At 41.0% G+C, this 26111-nt stretch overlaps 1 protein-coding gene across 4 annotated transcripts in view; it reads left to right on the forward strand.

Annotated features, from left to right (window-relative positions):
* Positions 1–26111, forward strand: part of LOC108876259 (intermembrane lipid transfer protein VPS13B) — a 308041-nt gene that overhangs the window by 179310 nt on the left and 102620 nt on the right. For all 4 annotated transcript variants that reach the window (XM_051076101.1, XM_051076099.1, XM_018665629.2 and 1 more), the window contains exons 32-33: positions 20049–20252; positions 25213–25339. In XM_051076101.1, coding sequence (XP_050932058.1) covers positions 20049–20252; positions 25213–25339 — 331 coding nt within the window. The remainder of the gene's footprint in view (positions 1–20048; positions 20253–25212; positions 25340–26111) is intronic.

Consider the following 26111-nt stretch of genomic DNA (forward strand, 5'->3'; position numbering starts at 1 on the left):
ACTTAGTTAGGTGTTGGGCCACCACATGCAGCCAGAACAGCTTTAATGCGCCTTGGCATTGATTCCACAAGTCTCTGGAACTCTACTGGAGGGATGGAACACCATTCTTAAAAAAGATATTTCTACATTTCGTGTTGATGGTGGTGGTGGGTGCTGTCTAAAATGTCAATCCAAAATCTCCCATATGTGTTCAGCTGGGTTGAGATCTGGTTGACTGTGAAGAGACCCTCCATATACCCCCCACACCCTATGGATGGGGGGGCATTGCCATCCTGTTTCTCTACTTTTCAAGTTTTTCCTTTAATTTGTCACCTGCTTATATTTTGATAGTCTACTAACATAGATGTCTAACACACTTCAGAGTTCCTCAGCTTTCCTTTCAACCTCTCCATGTTTAGGATACAGATTGTATTTATCATTTAGAGTGGATAGATTCCTTCAAAGAAGGTAAAATAAACCTGTTTGACTGTAAAGCTGTTGAGCTCAGTTGATATCAACCGCCAGCTTCATTTGGTAACAATTAACGCTGTATCATTTGATCGTGTGATGTTTCCCTGAAAGAGGAGGTCCCCCAGGGGCTTCTTTACCAAGCCGGAATGACATAGAGCTGCAGGCTTCCCCTCTTTCTCCCTCTTCATCTTCAGCTACAAGGCCGCTGTCAATTTACACAGCTGAAATCATTTTCCTGTCTTGAAAAAGTTTTCCAAGTACATGAACGTCAGCCCGGGGAATGTCCAGCATGCATTCAGCCCTGACTTTCTTGTGGTTTGGGCCCTCTGCAAAATCTCACAGATCTTTTACTCCCCACTCCTATTTTCTTTCATTGTCTCTCTTTCTCTCCCCTTTTTTCCAATGAGATTTTTTTTCACTCATGGAACACTTAATTGAAAGCTTCTTGTGAACTGGGGTGAATGGGGACCACTCTTTGAAATGCCCAAAGGAGATTGGGTTTCCCTTTTTAGGGGCATTGAGACACCTTAAAATATCTCTGTGCAAGGGTTAAAACAGCTTACATGTTGCCACTATCATGGCCTAATATTGATCTTGTGTAAACTTCGGTATCTTTTAATGATATGACATATTTGTTAATAAGACTTAACCAATAAATGGTTAACAGAAATAACTGATGACTAGCTAACTGCCTTTATAATTAACAGTAACAATTTTTTAGCAGTGTTTTGTAGTTTTTTATTGCTATTGCTAAGTTCGAACAATGAAAAATTCCCAAGTGTATTTTCTTGTGCATGTATTTATGTGTGTTTTTTCCCTCCTCTAGTGCCTGCTTGCATCCATGTGTCTGCACATGTTTGTACATGTGTGTGTGTGTGTTTGTGTCTTAAAATATCCTGCACATTTCCCGACATCCCCACACCTAGATGACACAGCTCTAAATTCCATCACTTACTCGGTTACCTCATGGTCTGTCCAAGGGAGACTCAGGGAGCATCCCACTGCCGCAAAATATGGTTTTTGGTTTTTTGTTTTGATTAGCGCACATGCCTGCGTTTCTATAGTAACGGCAGAGAAGGCTGCTGTGTCAGTGGTGATGCAGCGCCAAGTCAACATGATGTGGCTGTATCAGTAGACTTTATTTCACTCCCTCCTCCTGCGTCGTTTTCTCATACACTTTCCAAAGTATGACTGTTCTTGGTGTTGCATTTTTTGTACATCCCCTTCTCTCTCTACTTTCTTTCCTCATCCTGCGTTTGTATTTAGGGTCTTCACAACCCATTCTACCTCTTTAGAATTAATTTTAGTTTTTAGCTTTCTTTTTTCCCTCTTTCCTTCCTGTATTCCCTCCTGCTTTCCCTCTTCCTTTCTTGCTTAATGTTTAATGTGGCTAACTCTTCCTGTCATGCTCCCTTTAACCCCTCTCCCTGTATGTCTACATAGCTCTTTTTCATTCTTTCATCTAGTTCTTTCCATTCTTTCTCACCTTCTGCTTTTTGCCACAAGTTCTTTTTTTTTTTTTTCCTATGTGTGTCCATGCGTATTTGTTATTTCCTTCCTCTCTGGCTTTTCCTCTCAGTCTCTCCAGAGTTGGTTGAACTGGTCCCAGTCCCAACACACTGTGGTCAGTAAGGCAGCCCCTTATTGCTGTTGAATGGCTGCCTGGTTAAGCCCATATATATGTCCTAATAAGTGGTTGTGATGGGGATCTCCCCTCCACAGATAAACACAGTCTGCTGAAGCCAGGACCCTGCCTGTTACTAATAAAATTCCCTGGCAGTATGTTACATGCACCCTTCTCCCACAGTAGCATCATTTCCATGGCAAGGGATGTGTGGATGGAGGAATAGATGGATTCAAGTCCTTAAAGAGGTGGGAAAAAGAAGAGCTTGCTTTCCAAGTGCTATCACGTGGTCAGAAAATGATGGGGAGGGAAATCTGTTGGTTTTTCTCCTAAATGGACTCATCTTAATTATATACAGAATTTTAAATTCTTTCTGCAGCAAATCTGTGAAGCAAAGTCTGCACTAAAGGAAGTTTATGGTTTAGATTACAACACTTAGGGAACTAATTTCTTTGTCCTAAAAAAGTGTTCTTAGCATACTATAAAATTTACTAGATAATATTAAGTTGTTTTAAGCTGTCGCTCACTAGTTTGTAGTAACTGTCATTACGTTGCACTAATTGATGCAAATTTCAAAAATGGCTTTCCTAACTTATAATCAATAATTATGACTTTTTACAGACACAACTTCATTACAATAAACACTTAGCCTTATAGAATATATGTTATGTTGATATATTTGGTAGCCAACTATGAACACTCAGCTGTACTGGATATAATAGTTTTACAGGTACAAGACATTAGATCTGTTCTATAATAAAGACAGATTTCACTGATTTCCAGATAGGTTTGTTCACTCAGTAGTAGAAGCAGAGGTAGCATTTCCATTTTTATTAATTTCAGGCAGTAGGAGTGACAGATGAGTGAAAGCAGGGTGTAGAACAAAGCCGCTTATAGGCCTTCAGCACATCAGCTCCGTTCAAAGGTGCAAACCTGTCACAGCATCAGCAATCACCTCAGTAAATTCAAGAGTGGTCACTGGGGTTCACATACTGCTGCTGCTGCTGTGTTAGTAGAAGGATTAGGAGACCCCGCAAGTTTTTTGCATTATAATCTCTTGTCCTCACTATGGGGAAAAACACTGAGTGATTCTCTCAGGCATTAGTATGACAGCTGCAGCTCTCTTACTTTCTTTTCCTCTTATATGAAATGCCATTCTTTTTTGTACACTCTCAGCTGGTCTCCTTCTTTCATGTCTTTCTCCTCATCTTTCTTTTCCTCATAAAACCCAGAGTTCCCAGCAAATGATTCATTAGATGCTTCAGTGCACACTTGCCTCATCACTCACTTTAGTCGGCTGCCAAGTACCCCATTTCCCCGTTTGTTTACACCAGCGAAAAGTGTGCCGGCTTTGCTTCGCTGCCGCAGCGGAGGAGAAGAGCTGTTTGGGCCACACACAGTGACACCCAGGACCTACACTTATACACTCGGATTTAGGAGTTGGTTTAAAAACTCCCCTGGCTGCCGAGCAGGTTTAATGATAAACTCCTCTCAGAGGCAATGATGGTAATATCTGTATCACCAGAATAAAAGAAACAGCCTAAATGATGAGCAGAAATCATAAATAGGTGTTTTGGATGTACCAAAATTAAGTTTTGTAATAGCAGTTGTTTTAGAAATTACTCCCTACTGGTGTAGTATATTACTACACAGTGCTTTGAGTATGGTGTCTGTGGGGATCGCCCAGCCAGACATGAGCCATTTGAAATAAAGTTCTCTTTATCTATTTTTGTCTTTACTTTCAGGCTTTAAAAATATAATCAGAGGATCTTAATTCCCTAGTCTACTCTCTTGCTATTCTAAATTTTGTCTTTTTGTGAAAATAAGCCAGTGTGTCATTAACATAGAACTGTGGGCAAAACCAAACCAACTGAGTAAATCTCTTTAATTGCATCGGCCCTTTTTTGGCCAACGTGCTGTTCTGATCTTTTAGTTGGTTCATGTGTGTATATTGATGTCATTACTGCCTCTCTTATGACTCTAACTTAAATATATGTTTTTACAAGAATTCCCCTTACATACTACATGGTTGTCTTAAAGTGCGTGTAGTTATAGCGCGTTAAAGGCAAATGTTCAAACATCATAATGTACTCCAGTTGTCAATCTAAGCTTTTAAGGGCAGAAAAGGGGAAATGGCACTGAGCCACAAGAGTTTGTTGAAGCTGAGCCAGCCAACAGAGCAGCCTAATAGCAGACCCGCCCAGCAGTCAAACAGAGGTAAAGTGGCTAATAGCGTGAACAGTTTAATCAAGAATGTGTCTGAGGGATTACAAAGCCTGTGCTTCATCCTTGTTGTGCTCAGTTTGGGCCTGGGAGACAGAGCAAAGAGCCATTCAGCTGAGATGATTAGCACTAGACCTTTCTTGGTCAGTTGTAAATCATTTAGTTCCACTCGTTTCTCTGCCTTTCTTTTAATCCTCTCTTCTACTCTCTCACTTTAGATTTGCGCCCATGTTCTCCCTCTCTTCTCGGGAGAAAGAAGATAAAATAAGCAAGGATTTGAGGGTCAGCCAGAATAAACATTGTTTTTTGTCAGTCCAGCAAATGAAACACCTGGTGCTGGTAAACGCAGAGGACATATTTCACCTTGCCGTGACACTCAGGATTAATACAGCATCAAATTGTTTTCAAAACGGGGACAGCCGCTACCCAGAGTAAATCATACGCCCCTTTTTATTAAAGTTTGCCCTAGAATTTATGTTTTAATTCAGACAGGATAGCATGCACAGAGCTGACTGATGAGACTGGGAATGGGTTCATAAGGGCTCATGTTGAAACAGCTCTCAGACAATGTGTTGTAATATGAACAGGAAGTTTAGACTCAGCCACTGAATACTGCTGTTTGAGGTGGATTATTTCCCCCTTCGCTTTTTTTTTCATTAGGTTAAGAGATATTTGTCATTCTTTTCTGTGAGAACCATTGTGATTGATAGACTTCTCTGTCCAGATGATACAGCAAACATGCAGGCTGGTTTCCTTGGAACAGAGGAAGGCTTGGTTTGTGTTTGCAGAGCTAATGTTCTGAGAGCAAAACAGAGGGAACCAGATGAACGTTAGTGGATGTAATCATTTTTCTCATTTAAGTTTTTAAGTTTAATAAGTGTTTAATTAAGCTTAAGTTTTTATCCAAACTTGACTGGATGACTGGATTAGTCAAAAATCACATGTTGTGTGTTGTGTTGTGTTCAATACATGTCTCCCATTACATGTTACAAGCACCTATTTCCACCTATTTCCACCTTTTAAAATAAAACTACATTTTTCTTTCTTTCTTATTTTTCAGGTGCAAACAATAAGTGCAAACCTCAATCAAAGTACATGAATACTGAGTAAAATTATTGATTTAAGCTGCAGTGATCTACAGTGGCTTCAGAAAGTATTCTGACCCCTTCACTTTTGCACATTATTGTGTTGTAGATTTCATTTGAAATGGACACAATTTGTGCTGATCAATCTACACTCCAATAGTTCACAGTGACAAAGTGAAAACTGGTTTTTAGGATTTTTTAAAAACAGATTTGTTAAAAATCAACAACTGAAATTTCTCATTTACAAAATTATTCAGACTGTTTTCAGTACTTTGTAAAAAATTAAAAATTAAATTTAAAAAAATGGCAGCAATTGGAGCTTCAGGTTTTCTTGGGTAAGTCTCTGCAAGCTTTGCACATCATAACTTGGGCATCCCATTCCCATATCCCATTCATAGATTGCCTCAAGGACAGTCCGAGACATGTCCCAAAGCCACTCCAGCATTGTCTAGGCTGTATGCTTTGGGTGATTGTCGTGCTGAAAGGTAAACTGTTGTCCCAGTCTCAGGTCACCTCTTGCAGGACTTCTCTGTATTTGGCTGTTTCCTTGTTCCTGCCATGGTATTAGCCAGGTGATGAGCAGTGCTTGGTCCACCACACATAGTGTTAGGAGCTCTGAATACTGTCTGAAGCCACTGTATTTATCATATTGTGTCTTAATCATCATACTTTCTGTACCTCTAATTCTACTTATCCGTCACTAGTGAGCTTTTGACCAGAGCTCTACACTACGTGTTTAGCCGGCAGTCTCTTGTACTGTATATGAGTAGGGAGCTGTATACAGCGTCTTGTCTGCTGTGTTGTGGTGTCTGCTGACTTCTGTGTACAGCCTGTGGTTCATTCCACGAATATCTGTGGCCTCTGTGATGTTATTCTCAGGCCCTCTGCTCTGTGAGAAGATTGCACCACAACACTTGTATTCCTCGGCCTGCAGTTAGAGGTTTAGGGGGATTTGGAGAGAGAAAACCCCAGCCTGGGCCCTACTATACATTTTATGGCCATTTTTATGCATATGATTCTGATGTAGTGTGCAGGGAAAGGGGGGAGGAGGGAGAGAAACGGGTATTAGGACTCACCACAGGGGAATCAAACAAGTAAACCACAACTTATTTTCCCCTCTCTTTTTTGGCTCAAAGTGTTGGGATAGCAATGTCTGTCCATTTGTCTTTGGGTTCATAGATCTCGAGCCTGAAGTATCTTAATAACTTTTGGATAGATATCAATGAAATTTGATATGTGTATATATCATCTGAATGTGATGAAATTCTAGTCATTTTAAGAATACCTCAGTCTTTCCTGTGGTGACACAGCGAGGTCACGGAAATTGTCCAGTCCACAATCGTTGTCCTCAGAGGATAAATCCTGATGATTTTTATAATAGCTCAACTTTTCATATTGCAGCACCCTTAGGCTGACATTTTCATTTGTATGTAAGACAAGATATTTGATGTAATGGGTGGATAAACATGAATAAGTTCACACTGAAATGCTCCTTACAGGTTAGACCCTTTTCTCCAGCACTACCTCCAGGTATTTTCATTTTCATTCTCACCAGAATTCTGGTAACAACCAGACAAGTATGGCACTCATATTCAAGTTGACCAAATGAACTCCTTAACCTTGAATCTGTGCGTTACAGTTACCCACTTCACGTGTGAGCCCTTTTCAGTGCAAACCCAAAACACCCCCAGAATGATTTAAAAAAAAAAAACATCTGTATGTGTGTTGTGGTTGGAGGCAATATGGAGTTTTGCATGCCTTTTTGTGTGGCACTCAAGGTGACAGATCTCATTTGAGAGCTTCCCGGAAACTGTTCTTGTGTTTTGGCACGCTGCTGTCAGTCAAGTCGGAGTGCATGCTGACAGAGGCGAGAAGGATCAGCCCTCAGCTGTCCTGCACTCAAAAAAGGGCCTGATCCAGGGGTTGACCACCTGGCTACAGGACTTCAGCCTCACTCAGTGAGTGGGTGTGTATGTGTGTGTGAGTGTAAATGGTTCATCCTGAAGCAGGATATGAGGGTTCTAAGAATACACCCATACCACCAACCTAGGAAGCTCTGTGCTCAACATCAGCATGTGATACACACACACCAGTGTTACCCTGTCAAAGTCTGGTGTGTGTGTGTGTGTGTGTACTTGAAATTGTAAGTGCATGTGTTTTGTGTATGTGTGCCTGTGCGTGTAGTCCGACCTCAGCCTTGTGCATTATTATGTTTTAGTTCCTTTTCTCCCTGCTCATGACATGTTGATGTTCTGGCATCCTGTGTTGTTGGTTAGAAGCGGTCATTGTACTGACAGGGAGACTGACTGGCCAGTCACACAGCAGTATTGGAGGCCAGGTGGGCTGTCAGGGGAATTTAGGAATACTGGGATTAGTTACTTGATTGTCAGTGTGTCTCCGCTTAATCTAGTTTCCGTAGGATTTACATTGAAATAGCTGAACTTGAGCCATGTGTCGATATGCACAGCAAAGTCTGAGACAATAAATTTGGAGAAAGAGTTGCTGAACAGAGCAGTGAGGCTTCATGTGTAGTTAGAGTATAGAGCTGTTACAGTTGTCAGTAGTTTAGTTCTTTGGCAAATGATACGGAATAGTTGCATCAATACAAGAATATAAATGTGGTAGTGTGATCCTGTATTGTTAATATTTTTTCATCAGAAAATTCAGTTCCTTGTACTATGCCCTTTGTGTATATGTGTGTGTGCGCGTGTGTTTCCATGTACATCTGTGTGTTGTGTCATCAGTAGTTCCCTGCCAAATAGCAGTTATCAGTAGGCTGCACAGTAGAACATCTGACCAAGGCAAAGGCAATTGGAGGATCAAGTGGAAGTATGAAAGAGAAAAAAAAGCAGTCAACCTCAAGAAAGAGGGAACGTGCAAATGCTTTCAAATGTCCATGTGTGGAGCCATAAGCTCTTCTGTGGCTCTGGGAAGCCAATGAGAAAACAGTGGCATAATTGCCTAATGCTTGTGTAATAAGAGGCACATTACAACCCCAGGAGGTCTAACCAGACTTGAAAGAACTAGAGGCTGGCACTAAAGTGGGCTCAGTCTTCCTCCTCCTGGTATTTGCCAGTTGTTTTAAATCCCACTCAATACTGAATACCCTGTTTAACGTATATTTTGACTCAAATGTATGTGTTTGATTAGTCTCCCTCAGTCTTGTTCCACCACTTTAATACCATCTTGCTGAACACACAAATATTTGTCTTAAGTTAAAAAAGGCAGTATGTGGAAACTGAATATCCTCTGTTATGCTCCTGTGGTTTTGAGGTAGTCACTTCTTAACAACTTCACTCCTTCTCTACCAATGCACTTGTAGTAAGATGCATTAATGCATCAATATCTTCTAAGTTTCTTTGTAGAGATCCCAGTCCACTCTTTTGTCAAGATGTTTGTGCTATTTTGAATATCTGTAGGACATGAAGGAACCAAACATAGAATGCAGATATTTGCCTTTCCCATACATTACACTTAAAGGGTCTGTTGAGTTATTGTGATTATGATTATATGCTTGCAGATATTGTATTTTGTAGACTGTCCAAATCAGCCATCATTGTGTAGTTGCCCAAGTTCACTTCACACAATAAGCATGTGTGTGTGTGTGTGTGTGTGTGTGTGTGTGTGTTTCTCTGTGTATGTGTGTGAATGTCAGTCATATTGCTTCAACTGCAGGTTTGAGAGAACCACAGAGGGAAATGTGAAGCCACCGTGTAGACAACTCTACTGCGGTGGTCCCCTTTCTTCTCTCCATAACTTACCCCACACACACAAGCACACACACACACACACACATGCACGCACGCACACACACAGCAGACCTCCAGTCAACACCCCACCCTGTCACTTTATCATCACACGCATGCACGGCTCTAGTTACACACATGTAAGTGGAGCAAAAATTATTAACTTGAGCAAATATGCTTTGTACCATATATTTTTTGCTGAAATGAAACGTCCACATGTTGGCAAGACTTCCCTCCATTCCTCAGTGATGATGAGGAGCCAGTGTTTAAAGAATCATTGTTCGCTCCTTGATATTTTTCCATCCTCTTTTCAACTGAGGAGGCATTTGAAGGGCTTTGAAAAGAGTTTTTTGAAAGGTCTCACATTATGTGTAGCCTGGTAATGGATTGATATTATTAGCTCTTTAAAGCCACATTTGAGTTTTTTGAAGGCAAAGCAGGCTAACTTGAAGACTAAGGGAGAGATCCAGCTGACAGTCACATGTTGGATAGGTAGCACAGACAAAAGGTTCACACATCGCAACTGATGTGTGACACACACATACACACACACCATGTGCAAACCTCTCTACCCTGGCTGTTGTTTCTGTGTGAGACATATACAGTAACAGTACATGTCACCCCTGAGCAAATTATGTATTTTGTTGATTTTTTTCTGCTACAATTACAGTTTAATTTATTAATTACTTTATTTATTTTAGTTTATGGAATAAAAAGCAACAGTTCATTAACATTAGATTTTTTAAAATTCTGTTTGTGTCATGTGTTCTCCAGTATGCTTTTTGCTATGAATTCATTTTTCTTCTGCCCTCAGTTAATTCTGCTCCCTCTCCACCCAACCCTAACAGGCCTAGTTCTTCTTCTCATTTAACGCCTGCTTTGTATTACTCCCCAGTCTATACATGATTCAGTCGTCATGTGTCCCGACAGTGCCTTTTCCCCTCCACCCACGTGCCAAGTCATCACACAGGATGTTGTTTCCTGTCTTTTCCTTACCATTTTACCTTCTCTTGGCTTCTTCCCCCTCTCTCCTCTCTCTCTCTCTCTCCCCCCCTCCTCTTCTCTTCCCTGTCCTAGCTCCCTTACTCTGCAGAGTAGTCCCTCTATCCCTCTCTGTCCCCTAATCTCCCTCTTCTCTGTAGGATGTTGTTGAACATTTTTTTTTACATCTGCCCTCTTCTGTTCTCCACCTCCCACTTTATTTGGTCTCCTTGTTGCTCCCTCTCATCTGTCTCTCCCTGGTCAGCTCACAGGATGCTGTACAGCATTTCCTGCCACCAGGGCTACAGGAAAGAGGCTGAGCACGGACTCGTTTGATGTGCCATCTCCTCTAATTCTTTACACCTGGACTGTTTGCTATACAGATTTTCTGCTCAACAGAAGCACTACTTATTCTCCTTCCTTCTTTCTTTCCTTCCTTCCTCCTTTCCTTCTTTCCACACCATCCCTCACTCAGTTTCTCAGTCTCTCCCTTGCTACACATCATGCTTTCAATATGCTCTGAAGACCCAAGGGGGTATAAACTTCCATTCCACAGAGGCACAGGGGGCTGTCGTGTTCTCATCTCTCAGTTCCTTCTAATAAAACCAAGGCCCAGTCCAGTTGCTGCTCAGTGTTTCACATGTTTTTCTTTTATTATTTTTTTATCCATTTCTTTCTCTTTGTTTTTTTCCCCATTAAAGGTTCTCAGTGCCTGCAGCTGTTTGGATGGTGGTCAGAAGTTTTGGCATTGTGTTGTTTGAATGCCATATTTTCACAGCACTGCCTGTTTAGAGTTGTGGTTTGTCAGGAGCCTGGCCCGCAGAGGCCACTTCCTCCTCACTGTTCTGGAGTTGCTGTACCAAAACACTGACTGGCAAGAGAGGAGAGGGGAGGAAAAGAGATATTAGGGGAGGGAGGAGGTAGTGAAGGAGAATACTAAAAGATGAGTAGAAAATTAATGTGGAGGGGATTATGTAAAGATGATATATTAGACAAGGTGCGATAAAAGAGAGAATGGAAAGCAAGGAAAAGAGGTGAGGTATTGCGGCAGGAAATTATTTAGGGAGGCTTCTTCCACAGAAACACACCTTTTAATAATTTTTCTCTATTGTTATTTTTCATTGAAGTTTTTTTATGTTTGTGCACTTTTCACTACTTACTACAGTGAAGTCTTTCATTTTCCTCTATGTCGCTCTCTACTATGACTTTCATCTCCCCTGAGTTCTCTCCATTTTGCGGTTCTCACATTCTGCATGATTCTTCCTCCTCATTGGAACACAGTGCAGTGCCAGAAAACACACCAAAGAGGCAGGCTCAGGCTGATTCCTAGAGAACGCTGTCATTCCACATGTAAAGTATGACAAGTTCCAGATGAGGCTGATTGAACACAGCTTTTATTCCAGTTCTCATCTGATGAAGCTCTCTGATAGTAATCCATTTCAGCAACCTGTTAGATGGGTGTAGGGGGTTTCAATTAGACCTAACCTCTTTTCATGTGATTCCTGCCTGCTGCTCGGAATCTTTTCAGTCTTTCGCACTATATTGCCATACAGGAAGTGAGGATGTCTTTCACCTCAGTTAGCTCACAGCAGTTGGATCATTTGACCTGCACTTTGAGCAGTGGAACTGGTGTGATGACAAGAAGACTTTCTCGATGACACCACTTGACACAACAGAAAGTAGTCAGAGCCACAACAGTCACAGCTATTTTTGGTAGTGATTTATGTTCACATGTTTTGTTATTATATTTTAAGTGGAGGAATTAGGGGGTTTACTTGCTTCTCTGCTGTAGATTGTTTTTTCAGTCGTGGTGCTATGGTGGCAGCGCCATCATTTTCAGATATCAATGAGAATTTATCTGCTTTGAATACATTGTACCTCTGGAGAAAAATAATGCAGGCAAACCTTTATGATATGTCTGATGACCTAATCTCATGCTGTCATTGCTTATTGGGCCACGTAATTAATATTAGTTAATATAGTTATTAGCAACATCTTCATTTTTTCTATTATGATGAGTCAAAATGTCTGCTGTGAAAAAGACATGGGCTGGATTTTGTATCACTTCATCAGGCAGCTTTCTTTCTTTCTTTCCTTAAGTTTCTACTTAAACTATTTATCTTCAGCTTACATGGTCACACTCGGAGCTAAATTGCATTAATCTCAGGCAACTGTATTAACCTCCCACTTCTACTTAAAGTGCATTTCTGCTACTTTTACATTTACATTTTCTTTCCCATTGATTTTAAATGCAGTTGCAGTCTTTTCTTTATATTCCTCATCAATCCCATTTCTTTTTCCTTCTCTCTATTCTTCTCTTCCTCCGCAAATCAACAACATCACCAGTAGAATTAGATAAGCACAGAGAGTTCACTACCCCCATGTGATTTCCTCAGTTAGATGGGGAATGGGGGGAAATCTCTCATACAGAAATGTCACTTTGTATAAACACACTCGGCGGTGTGGATGAATGCGAGATCCGCCTCAGAATTATAAACACTGGCTCTGCAGTTGTTCACAGAGGAGGAAGAATTAGCTGATGTAGGAAGCATGTGTGCCCCAGATTATTGTAATTATTTTATGCTGTTTTTCCTTGCTGACATAAAAGCATTTGGACACTATCTCATGAGAAACTGGTTGTAGTCCTGTAGTCTTGGGCAACACCAGGGGTTTCTAATCTGCTCTCATATTCTTCTAGTCCAACCTGTCTCTCCTTAAAGCTTGTGATTTAGACATAAGTTTTTAATTCCATTATGTGGGAGCTTCCAGCAGCAAGTCATTGTATTTTGTTTCATTCTGCTTTTTGTTTGCTGGAAGGAAATTTGAATTAGAACAGAATGTTGTTTAAGGTCAAGGCAAACGTCAACAAGAAGGACCTACTGTTTTAGCTATCTGATTACATGTTTGTTCAGCCTGTCTGCTAAACCTGTAGCATACATTAACCTAATCAAATATGGCCATCATTTCCCTGACTTTGTTTAGGAAAATGTTCATTCTTTATCCAAAGAAGGATAAGACCTTGATATGTAATTTCGTTGCTTTAAACATTTGTCAGAATTCAATAATTGCTGTAAACAATGTGCAATCAACTTCAAAGTGCTTTGCCAAAGACCCTAATTTCACAGATAAAAATGAGCATCTTCAAAAGTACACACAGCGCATCCGTGTGTATGCTAATGTGAACCAGCTTGGCAACACTGAACTGCTTAATCAATATCAAGTGGAAAGAACAGTAGTGGTTCTTGCTGTTGGATCCATAAAGTGAGCCTAATTTTACAGCTCCATAAAACACCCTCCTTGCTAGAGCATGAATTGAACAATTTATGTGCAGAAGTAAATCGCAAGGAATGTTCTGAAGACTGTAACCATCTTGGTTTCAGACTCATATCATAGACTGAATGTATATTTCATGTGCCTGTGCATGTGAGCATTATGTTTTAATGTGTTATTCATTCACAATTTCGCCATAGATTTCTTTGTATTTGCGCCTCTTTCTGTGTTATTACGCCTGTCGTAAGATTTTGGAATGATGAGAGGAATATGCACTGCTCAATGTTATTTTCTGAAAATCTGGATAGTATGTTTGATGCAACATGTGAGATGCAGCTGTGCAAGTATTGCTCTTGCTGTATCATCAGTTATCGTCAATCTACTTGTAACTGCATCAGCTGGAATAAATGGTTTTGGTCCTGGCCAGAGACCAGGGACAGGGTTTGGATTTGGAATCTTCTTCCAACAAAAGGATTATTTTCCTTTAATTAGTGTAAAAGTAGCATTGAGGTATGTGTCTGTTCTACTTAAGCTTGATGAAAATGACTGCATATGAGGGCACGCCAGATCCACGACTACCCCTGCCATGTTCCTTACTGTAGCCAGTTATGAATAATCTATTCCACGCATGTTTTTAGCGATTAATTAAAGATAAGGCCTCTCAAATTAAAATGGCGGTGAGATTACATCATTGTGAAATTGCTTGGTGGGGACACAAATCTGGTTTCAATCTGAGGTCTGAGGAAGTCAGCGAGGCATTCCCTTCACACCTCTGCATCAGGGACTTACTGCTAAAACTCTGTCTGACATGTTTTATAAAAGCAGCATTATGTCCATTTTCACAGCAGGGAGGAAGCATTTCAAATCTGTTGCTGCTAACAGAGGAAGTGATTTCATAAGCACTGGCCCACTCAATTTCATGGGAAAAATGGTAGCTTTGTCCTGCGGTGACGAGCACACACACAGATGACTCGTAGTAATTCTCAGCAGCAACTTCAAGTGCATATATTGGAGGGGAAGATCTAAGACAGACTGATGTGTGCGCAAACAGACGCACACACACACAAACCCGTCAGTGATTTTCAGCAGCAGCCACAACTTCAGTTGTTCACAAATGAGGATCCAAGGTGCCTTTTTGAGTGGATCCATTGCAGATGTACCTACTGTATGAAGAAATCCAGTGAGAAGGCAGTGCCCTTAAAAAGCCAGGGAATTACTGTCCGTTACCCAGGAATGTTCCATGCTTAGAGCTACATGCAAGCAGAAGCAGGAGAAGAGCGCAGTTAAAGCTAAACAGGCTGGGCAAAGTGTGTGTGCGTGTGAGTGTGTGTGTGTGTGTGTAAGTTTGGAGTTGCATCAACATTCTGACTGATGTACAGCCAATGATATGTGATATTATATGGCTTTAAAAATATTTTTTGATATAATGTGTTAATAAATGAGTCAGTATCCACTATGAGATTGCAGCAAACTGTATGTTTTTACTACACAATGAATCATGGGGTTTGATGAAAGATTAGCAGTTTAATTCGTATAGTCACTGGCATGTGTGAATTCCATGAAGCACACCAGTTGAAGCCAAAGGAAATATCTGTACAATCTTCACACATGGCTTCTTTGCAACAATGATGCAAGAAGCAGGTTTTGAATTAGTGCATGATGAGCCTATAAATTATTCTGGCCAGACTGACATCTTTAACAGGCCATCATGGTGAGCACATGTTAGCCAGTTTCTACAGAGCAACACGTCTAACAGCGACCGTGTTTATAACAATATAACTTTCCTGACATGTAAACTGCATGGGAGATAAATGACTCCCGTAATTAAGATATGTTGAAATCAAAGTGCAAACACTGACTTTTGCTATACACCATGTCAATGTAAACAGAGGGGTTTCTTCTGTAGTGCTCTCTCTCAGCTTCTTACTATCATGTACCACTGTCATGAGGGTGGTATGAGCTAAGCCCTGCTTGTATTGTATATAGAAGTAATAGTTTCCTCCTAAGATCTTATGTAAATATGATATAATTGGTCGAGTATGAGTGTCTTCAAGTGCAATCAGCCTAATGAATAACAGGCTTCTGTTGGGAGCAGCATTGGAGATGAGTAATGCTGGTGGGCTGAAAAAGAATAGATTATTCTGTTTTTGTCATGGGAATTTGTCAGTACATCAAAGCCGAAGCACAATGCAGGAAAGTGGCAATTTCTGTTTATTGCACATTGAGCCAGTGAGAAAAAAAAACACCCATAGATTAGAATTGTACTTGGCTACAAGCACCTACAAGTAAGCCACTTGTAAATGCCAAGAGGCGAATTTAGAGCATTGTTACAACTTTGTTGTCTTGGATATTTTGTTGTTTTTGTAACTGTGTTTGACTTCTGTTGAAAAACGTTCCAGTCATCAAAAATCATTTTAGTAGCAACAGCATAAAAATCCTTAAGTGACTGGGTCTTTTTTTGCTGACTCGCCTTGTTCCACAACATCATTTTCCCCTCTCACTCCATGGGCTGCTCAGCATTCTAATTCAGAGCCTTAATTACTGTAATTGGTAGATGCAAATTAACATCAATTGGACTTGACTGGGGTCATAAATCCACATCTCAGAAGTTGCCGAATTTCTGGCAATTCAGAGCGGACCACCGTAGGCAGGGGTGCTTAACTTACTAAGTAATTGCAAGTTTCATGAATCATAATGCTTATGAATTCCCCCTCGGCACACACACAGCCCCAGTGGGACTCCGCTTTAAGCCACTGGGAGTCATGGTAAACTGATTGAGAAGCCACTGTGCAACTTTGGCCTCTCCACAACACAAATACCATGGAGGAGTTGCTGGGTGCTAATGGTGTTTTGCTAATAACATTTGGAGCCACAGAGAAAGAATATCAAAACCTCAATTGAACACTTTCTTTCTTAGAATTTATGGATGACAAAAACTATTTATGCTGGTTTCACAAAAACCCTCTGCCTCTTGGATGTTACTTTAGCATTTGAAAAAGTGGTTTAAAACAAATGAAATGACACAGCATAACACAGTTAGTGTTTCACATAGCATGTGTTCTTTCAGTTCAAATATACATTCGGTGGGGTCTGCTCAAAACAAAGAACATGGAACACTCATGAAATATAGCACATCTGTGTACAAACCTAATTTAGCTTGACTTGTCTGAATTAAGCCTGAGATCTCAATGAAATTTCTACTCAGTATGTATGTTCAACCAGGAGAGCAGAAGCAGAGGGCCTCATTTCTCTTACACACACACACTTACAGACGCATGTCCACACACTCATTTACATACACTCCTGCCTCTGTCTAACGTGTAACCAGACATATATTGCATGTGATTGTTGAGGAAATGAAGTGAAAAACAGGTCTGGGGTTGCGGGTTCAGGTTGCGGGTTTCAGAGTGACGAGATCCAGAAGCCAGCAGCGCTTGGTATTACCCCGGTGCTTCCTGCCCCACTGGCCTGGGGCAGGGGATGGGGAGGGTGTGGATGGTGGTTGAGAGAGAGAGAGAGAGAGGTGGGAGGCCATTGAAATCCAAGAGCCCCGATACACCCTGCCCCACAGGATCCTCTCGGCAAGAGGATTTAACACAGCCCACGGCTCCCACACTCCTACCATCAAACCCTGAACCTCAACCAGATCCCATTGTGGTTTGTTTTACAACCTTGAACCACTGTTAGCCTTCAAAACCTCAGCATGGTAATCAGGCTCTCCCAAGATTCCACTTTCGCTCTTTTTCAACAAACCTTTTTACTTATTTACCCACTGGCTCTGTTCAATATGGTTCTGTGTCCATGTAACACTCTAACACTATGTTTTTACTTTATTTTTCTTACATTTGATTCTCCCCTATCATGCAAGTTCTATATTCAAAGTCTGGATGTTATTTCAAAGTTGTGTGCAGCGGCAAAGTAAATCCTTCACTGGTTAAACCTAATACCACCATGGCATGGAGCAGTAGTGTGCATCTGCATTAGCTTATTAGCTGTTGTTTATCAGTTATACATGTGCATTAATTAATATGTGTGTTAAGTGATGTGTTATGCAATGTGACCAGAAGGTTCCACCTCGAATCCTTTCACCACTTCAGCAAACAATCCCAAATCTGCAACATGTTAAGCAAGCAGTCCTCCCACACATCTACTTAATAACACAAATCATGACTGATGCTCTGCCCAGCAGATGCATAGCCCCAAAGAATGCTAAACAGAAGAACATAACTTGCAATTAATTGCCCATTTGTAAATTTGTCTGCATATCTTCCAGAGGAATTTTGAACATCATTATTTTTTTCTCAGTGATGAAGTACCAGTGAATCACTCTTTCCAAGTCCTGCATTCTAGATACATAACACTGCCATGTCTTCACTATTTTGTCTGCTGTTTCCCACTGGAGGGCTTGAATTAGATGGAGGCTTTGACTTTGAGCCATAATAATGTTGGATAGGAGCCCTCATATTTCAGCTCTGATGCGAAATCGGCCCAGTGGCTTTTTAGAGTCAAATTGGATTTAAATTGTGTCAGAAGAGGGAGAAATGTTTTTTAAAATAATAGCCATGAATGCCATGAAACAGAGCGTTCTTACTGCAGAGCTTTTGATCCATTTTTATAAATAGCAGAATTTTGTCGTAAAAAATAATGTTTCTGTGGTCCTTTCCTGCAATTAAAATAAGGTTGGCTCAGGAACAAGGGCAAAACTAAGTACTCGTGTTTGAGGAAAAAATTCTCTCCCCCTCCAAACACCCCTCTTTCTCTGCCTTCCTCAGCTGCGAAAGCATGTCATGTACTGTGTCACCACATGGTAGTGGCAGGCAGATATCTGATCATGGCCGAGGACCCAGCAGAAGGGTGTGTTCCACCTGCCTTGCTCTGTATGTTTTTGGTTTGTCTGTGTATGGGCAGAGCGAGTGCTGTGCTTTCCTGAGGCATACTCTGATTCCTCTCGACCAAGCAGTGTGGTCTTTACATGACCAATCAGATACGTCAAACCACCAGTGTTTTCCCCCCACATGTACAACAAGAAAATCTGGCTTCAATTATTATTGCACCCCAAGGGGAACTTCCAAAATTCCTCCCTTCCTCATTTGTCAGAAATGAAGCTCTCGTTTCCTGTGATTGGCTGAAATATGTCTTTTGATATTAAATCACACTGGTTTCCACTGGCTGCATGACCAAGACAAATGTTTATCATATTTATTTATGTCATTGGAGATGACCCCGCAGCTCAGCAATGCAGAGACTTGGCTGCAGATTCCCATGTTATGTTGATTATGAGTAAGAGAGTCTCCTAAATAAGCTGAAGTTAAGAGATAATTTGGAAAGCATATGAGGTAACTGTGGTTTGTTTAATGTGAAAAATACAGTTTGGGGTTGGGGAGGGTGATGGAGGTACTGTTACAAAAGCCCTAATGAATCTAGACTGACACATCCCACCCAAATCTTACAGGGCTCTTGGTTTGATTTATATTATACTCTGTTGATAAATGTGGTTCCAAATGTTGATTAAGGATCTGTTTCACTTGTTTGTATGTCAACAAATCCAGCTAAATCTAGTTATGCACCTCTGATCTCCCATTGCCATTGTTTTTGTACTTGGTGCTTATTGTCATAACATCACGCTCTGGTAGAGGCCTTTCCAGTGTGGCTGAGGAGGGGAAACGCTATATGAAAATTGCCATTGACGTTGCCGAAACAAATAAAACTACTCATGCTGCCACTACATCTGTAGCCATTTTAAAGCCCTTATTTATACCATTTAAGCTCTCATTTGAATTCACCAGCACAAATAAACATATCATAACGAACCGAAAGCTCTGATGTCATATGCAGATGTTGAATTTTGATTATTCCTGTTGCCTCGTGAATTCGTCAGGATCTTGTCTCTCAAAGGCAAAATAGATGACATCATTTTTTCTTGGCGCTGATGGGACAGTTTTACTCACTTGACTGTAGCAGTTCAGAGACCGTGCTGCCCACTCCTGACATATCTCTACATCTCTTCTACCATATTACAGTTTGTGTATACTGTAGAAGTCCTGTGTTTCTGGAGACCGAAATAGAAAAGAGAGGCAGTAAGATCCCCAGTCTCCAGACTACTGTGGCGTCAAGCCAGGGGTTTAAGCAATGTTTACTGCTAATGATAAGCTGGCATGAATCAGAACTTTATAAAAGGCAAATTATTTCACCTGAGGCCTGTAGGGTTATTTATCTGAGGTCTGGCTGTACAAGTACCAGAGACTTTGATTTAGTCATAAATCATCTTGTAAGAAACTTGTGCTACTAAACCACTGAGCAGGCAAAGGAAAGAAAGAAGCCAGTAGTGGTTAGGGCCTACTGCCAGAACCTCTTTACTGGCTCAGTATAACAGACTACCTGCTCTACTCCCAGGGTCATGTGCCTCATTGTAATTGACTATATAAAGTACAGCCTGATCCAATGTGACCCCCTTCACAATAAATAAAACCTATTCTTGTTTTATATCTTGAGGTTAGTTGGACTTAGACACCTGCTTGTTGAATGTGACTGCTCTATCCCCTGTAATGGGTTGTCAATGAGATGCACTTTCTCAAAGATCTAAGTCTCAGCCTAATCTCAGATTTCTAGAAAACTACATGATTTGCAAAGTGACACGACCAAATAGCCTTTTCTCTTTCTCCCCTCCAGACGTGCATTGAACCTCGGCATCCTGCGTGACCCAGGCTCAGAGGTGGAGGACCGTCAGTACCAGGTTGACCTTCAGTCCATCACCATTGGAACAGCTCAGTGGGAGCAACTCAAGCCTGAGAAAGAGGGACTCAAAGGAGGTGTATCAGCAGAGAGTGAGAGGAACTCCCAGAACCCAGCCCTGGAGTGGAACATGGCCAGCAGGTTAGGAGTCACTGAAGTATTTGCATGTTGTATGTAGGTACCAGTATACGTACCAATTATTTGCACGCATTTGTGTTTTTTTAGTCTCTTGTTTTTCTCTTTTCTATGGTGTCTCAGCAGATTCTTAACCTCTGAAGTCATAATTAATAGAGAAAACATTTTTCAAACTGTGCTGTTATCTATAAAGTCTAGTGGAATCACTGATAACTAATTCCATCATGAGCACCTACATGAGTCAACTGTATATTAACTGCCCGGGACAAAATGAGTCACAAGTTAAGTCTTAGATTTACCAAGCCAGCCACAGCTAGATATTTTTCTTATGACTTGGCAGATCAAAATAAGGCCACAATATTAATTGTTTATTGCACTAACATTCATCTTGTGACCAGAAAGAGAACTCCATTGGGATGCCCATGTTGCTCTGTATCTGCCTTATACTTTAAGCAGGCAGTTTTAGCTAAGGTGTTAGCCATTCAGCCTTCATATTCAAAATGCTCAATGGTGTTTTTGTGTGTAGTGTAGTGTGGTGTGAAGCATTATATGGGATAAAACTTTTGATAATGTCCTAATTTTTAGCCAAGGCTGCATGACTCAAAGAATGGCAGGTTTGGTCAGCTGGACTACCACTTTGACCCAGAATGAAATACATCAGCGTATATTAGATGGATTACCATGACATTTTTGACATTCATGGTTCCTAGTTGATGAATACTAATGGCTTAAGTGATCCCCTGACTTTTCCTCTAATGCAACCAGCAGGTCAGATATTTCACTATCTAGAGAAATGTCTCAACATCTGCAAAATGGATTGGCACAAAATTTTGTACAGCAGTCAGTGTACAAAACACACACACTACATCTTTTATATTTTGATGTACAGACATTCATGCTTCCTAGTGAATGTATACTAATGACTAGCAACCGTGTTACATAATGCAAGTGAATGGCTCTTTTATTGTTTTTTTAATTGGCATTGGACAACAGTGGCATTTTATTAGCTTGAATCTCTTGGCTCCTAGATCAAATCGTTACACCCTCCATGAGGTGCTATGTGTGTGATCTGCCATGAATGTCCCATAATTTATCTCATCAGTCTTAATGTGGGAGCAGCATGCAGTTATTGAGTTAGCTCCCTATCATGGAGTCTCTCCATGCACAGTCATAATTACAAACCCTGTCATTTTTTTATAGACTCGGGAGCTAAAACAAGCATGAGTGTAACAGCCTGTTTGGCCCCACATCCTTTTTTTCCACTCATGTTTTGAGAGGGAACAGGCCCAAAACTCACAGAATCACAGGCAAAGAGTCCAGATTTGTTCCCTGTCAACTAAAAATAAGCCTTGTGGAAGAATGCAGTACAAAATCAACAGTGTCTGATTGAGACTGAGAGCTCTCAGGTCATCAGAGCTTTAGAGTGAGGCTGGCTGAGATACTTACACCTTTCACACACAGAGACACAAAAACCTCATTCATACCCATTATGAAAACTATTTTCTTTACTGTGTGTTTTACACACACATATTCATGTACATACAGTACGCAGACCCAAAGTATGATGTGTGTGTTTGGAGTCTCGCCAGGAAAACACAGATTGCTGCTGTTGCTGGTGATACTAATGCTGAGCTCTCAGCCTGCAGTATGATCCTTTATTGTGACAACCACTCAAAATTCTTCTTCCTGTTTGGGGTCTAGCTACTGTACGTTTTTAATAAAGGCAAACAATGCCCAAAAAACATGTCAGTTGGTCAACCTTTTCTGGGTTACACTAAATTGGCTTTTTATTGAAAAGGAACAGTGGAAAGACCACACCTTTTCATCGAGCCTTTTCACCTGCAAAAATCACAGGGCAAGCGTCATTATAAAAGGATGGCAAAAGTGAAAGTTTGATCCATTTGTGTGAATGGAATGCAGCTTATAAAGGGCCTGAGAAGAGCTATTAGACTCTTTGGTTTTTATTGCTATGTATTACTTTTATATTCTAATAGAAAATAACTTTTGCTTTCTTCACACTTGTGATCAGTAATAAGATTTATTGATTGATTTAAATTTGAATTGTAGTGTTCATATCTCATTTTAGAGTATCCTTTCAGCCAAAATGACTCAAGCAAGCAAGTAGAGCTTTAGTCTTTGACATTTCAATGAGTCAGTGTTCAATGAGACAAGTGGACCTGTGGGATCATACCTCTAAGCATTAGACCACCCTGATTTCTTTGCTTTCTCCCTCTGTCTAGTTTCTGACCATCTATCCCAAAATACTCACTTGTCTTGGCTTTCTCCAATCGTGGCAGCTAGGGTCCATTGTTAAACAGGTCTCTTAAGCAGTGGATTTGGACCTATATTAGAGTCTTATGCTCTTAATACTGAGTCTAAAGAGCTCCAACGAGGGCTACTGAGGCTTAAACCATTTGGTGCATGTGATTGCTGAGGAATTGATGAAAACATGGCTGCCTGGGCCTAGTGCCAAGGCCAGATTGACTGAAAGGGCAGTGAGGTGAGATTCCGGGCTCACACTTTTGGCTCCAGAGGATGCTGAATGCCTTTTGTGAAGACTGAACTTTATTTAGACATACTATAGCTGTAGTATGTCTGAATTTCTATTCAGAACTTGGTTATAGGATGACCTTAAAGCGTAACACTTGCTTTATTACTCATTAACATTAACACACAGTATTGTAAAGAGGGTCACTTTCACAGTGCAAAGTGTTATAGTAAGTAATCATCCAACAGTCAACAGAGGCTCTAAACTGCAGACAATTTGTCTGTTGGAATGTGTAAACAGAGAATTCTCATTCCAAACCAACACAAATCTCTGTTTTACTATAATCCTCCCATCTCCTCTCATTTTCATGTCTACACTAGTAGGCAATTGTGTTTCTGTGTGATCACATTGAGAGGGTCAAAGTTCCTGTTGTTGGTGAGGTTTGTGAATTTAACCCCAATTCTCTTTTAGCTTTTTAGCTTCCAAACCAAATCATCTAAGGTGGTTGTGGTTGCCTCCTCATTCCCCTCTCTCCTTGCTGTGGCAGGAACAGCACTGGAGGCTCTGTTGGAAAATGGGCTTTGCTGTACTACTGTGTGCTGCGCTGTATACCGCAGCCTCAGTCACCACCCAACCTAGTCATAACCGAACATGTGATTTAGAATGTTCCAACACACTGAGGAAAGGAGAGTCAAGTTCACAGCTTTACTTGTCTGCTGAAATCACCAGCAGAAATTCACCATCTTGGTTGTAATTAGTTTTGACACGCACCACTTCCAAAGTTCACACCTTTCCCTCACTCTCTACAGTGAACCACCCCACCCCACGCCCACCCTGCCACCACAACCTTTGGATTCGTGGCATGTTCCCTTTGCAGTTTTTTGGGTTTGTTTCTAGTAGTTGTGGATCTGCAGTGGCCTCAGTTGGCTTCCTGAGGTTTTGCGAGGAAATTCCAGCTCCATGGATCCACTGACAGGATCTGTCCTCATCACAGTGTGTAGTTGCCGGCTAGGAAAGACTCTGTGTCAGGGAGCTGTGAACTCTCCACCTCCCCTCCTGTCAGCCACCCTGTGCAGGCCTCTCTCTTTTTGTCCATGCCACTGATATCTCTACTCACTGTTCACACTGTGTAGCTTTGTATGAAAGAAAAATCATTCTTTCCATCTCCATCTTTCCATCCATACAAAGGTGCACGCACACACAGGCACGCAGAGTTCTGCGGCTCAGTCAGAGGCCCCCATATTACTGGTAAAGTGAGACTCACACCTCCTAGCCTTGCTGGTGAATGATAGCACCTGTCCACTGCAACGAGAGACTCGTTGTTTCAATCCCTGTCTGAGGGGAGATTAGCCAACACCAATTGGCCTCACAGATCATTTGACCTCCGAATTAGGCCTCCCTCAAACTCTCTGTGCAAAGAAATGTGTTAGAAAATAATCCCTTAAGGGCACTGGTAATGCACATTTGTATAGCAGAAGTGAATATGATATTGGTCCTGGTTAAGTACTGTACTCTAGGCCACCTAGAAATGGGGCTTTTTATAATCCTGGCCAACTATAAATATTGGAAGCTGTACCCCTTGATTGTTTTAATAGCAGCAGATGTGGCAATTAACACCACCTTATAAAGCCCACTTGTATATTTGTTTTACTGCTAACAAATGTTCCCACAAATATGACTTGATTGTGGGAATGAACATTAGTGAAATGGAGAGAGTTGATGTGAGAGGGTCTTAGTTTGATCTTGTGTATACAATTTAGGGGTGTTCCCAATTGAAACTTGTCAAATAACGTCTCACTCTGTCTCTAAAACCATATTCAAGCATCCAACTAAAATGTGTTAGACCAGAAAAGACCAGAAATATTTCACAGGTCAGGCCTGCAAGAGAAAATTGATTTTGAAGTCTCTTATTTTGAGTTCAGCTTGTCGTCCTACTGGTTTGAATTTGAAAAGCCAGAGCAAGTTTGAAATGTGTGTCTGCTTGTCAGCTAAGGGCATAACAATGGCTCAGTTGTGAACATTTTGTGGTTTTGACTGTATTGTGTTGACTTGTCATTGTTACGCAGATGGAACTGTCTTGCAAAGATTTTAAAACCGGTAACCATAACAAGTTATCAGTAAATAAAGGATGGTAAATAAATAATTGGTCCCTTGTGGTAGCTGTTTTCATTGAGGTGTAATGCCAGAATCACTTAGACACCAAGGTAGTACACTCACAACTAAAATATAATCAGGCAGTAAACAGTTTTTGAATTAAAATGTCCTTTAAGTAACTGTTGGGTAGAGCTGCTTGAAATTATCTCCAACAAGAGAACTTTCATATGTTCTGATATTATATTGCCAGATGTTGCTGCAACTAATGAAATATGTCCCATAGTTTTTCTTAGATTTTAAGAGAAAATTATCTGTGACATACCTGCTAAGAGAACCTGCCTGAAGAAGCATCAGTTAATAGTTTAATCCTGTATGTCTCTACAGTATCAGGAGGCACCAGGAGCGCCGGGCAATCCTGACACCAATCCTGACTGACTTCTCTGTTCGAGTGACTGCAGCCCCCGCCATCATCTTCAGCAAGAATCTCTCCCCTGACAGCGGACAGGCAGAGGTCAGTATCAACTCAACACAGTTCTTTATGAATCCACCATTACATCTTTCTCTTTAAAGTTTTCCATGAGAGAATTTATCCCTACTGTGGATAAATTGATGACAATGGGTTCAGAGGAGACAAGCTTTTTCTAAGAAATTCACACAGTCAGAGGCTGCACATTTTCCTTCATCTGCACTGTAGAAGCTTGTTCACTACTTACACTGACATTTTGTGCCCTTTGACCGTGACCTGTTACAGTCATGATTGCAACCATTACTCTCACAATCTCTTGCTCATATGAAAATAGACATTTATTATTTTAGATGTCAGAAGTATTTACGTTTTACTTCCTAACATACAGTAACTTACTCATTAGGACTCCTTCAGCCAGTCTGCCATGTAATGGAGGCTTTTGACCCACAGAGTTCAAACCTTTCTGCTTATACAGCTGATGTTTTCTGGCACAGCTCTATGAGACTTCCTGCCTCTTTGATGCTCCGTCCGTCCACACTAACGTGCCCCTTGACAATGCATAACAGCTAATCCATAGTTTGCACTGACGCGCGCGCACACACACACACACACACACACACACACACACACACACACACACGTTGGTCTGTAGTTATGAGGACACTCATTGACATAATTCATTCCTTAGCCCCTCACCCTAATGTTAACCATCACAAATTAATACCTAAACCTAACCTAAACCTAATTCTGACCTGAACCTTAAAACCAAGTCTTAACCATCAAACAGCCCTTTGAAGTTGTATCAGAGAAAAATGTC

Source organism: Lates calcarifer, linkage group LG15, assembly GCF_001640805.2.
Source record: "Lates calcarifer isolate ASB-BC8 linkage group LG15, TLL_Latcal_v3, whole genome shotgun sequence".
Lineage (NCBI taxonomy): Eukaryota > Metazoa > Chordata > Actinopteri > Centropomidae > Lates > Lates calcarifer.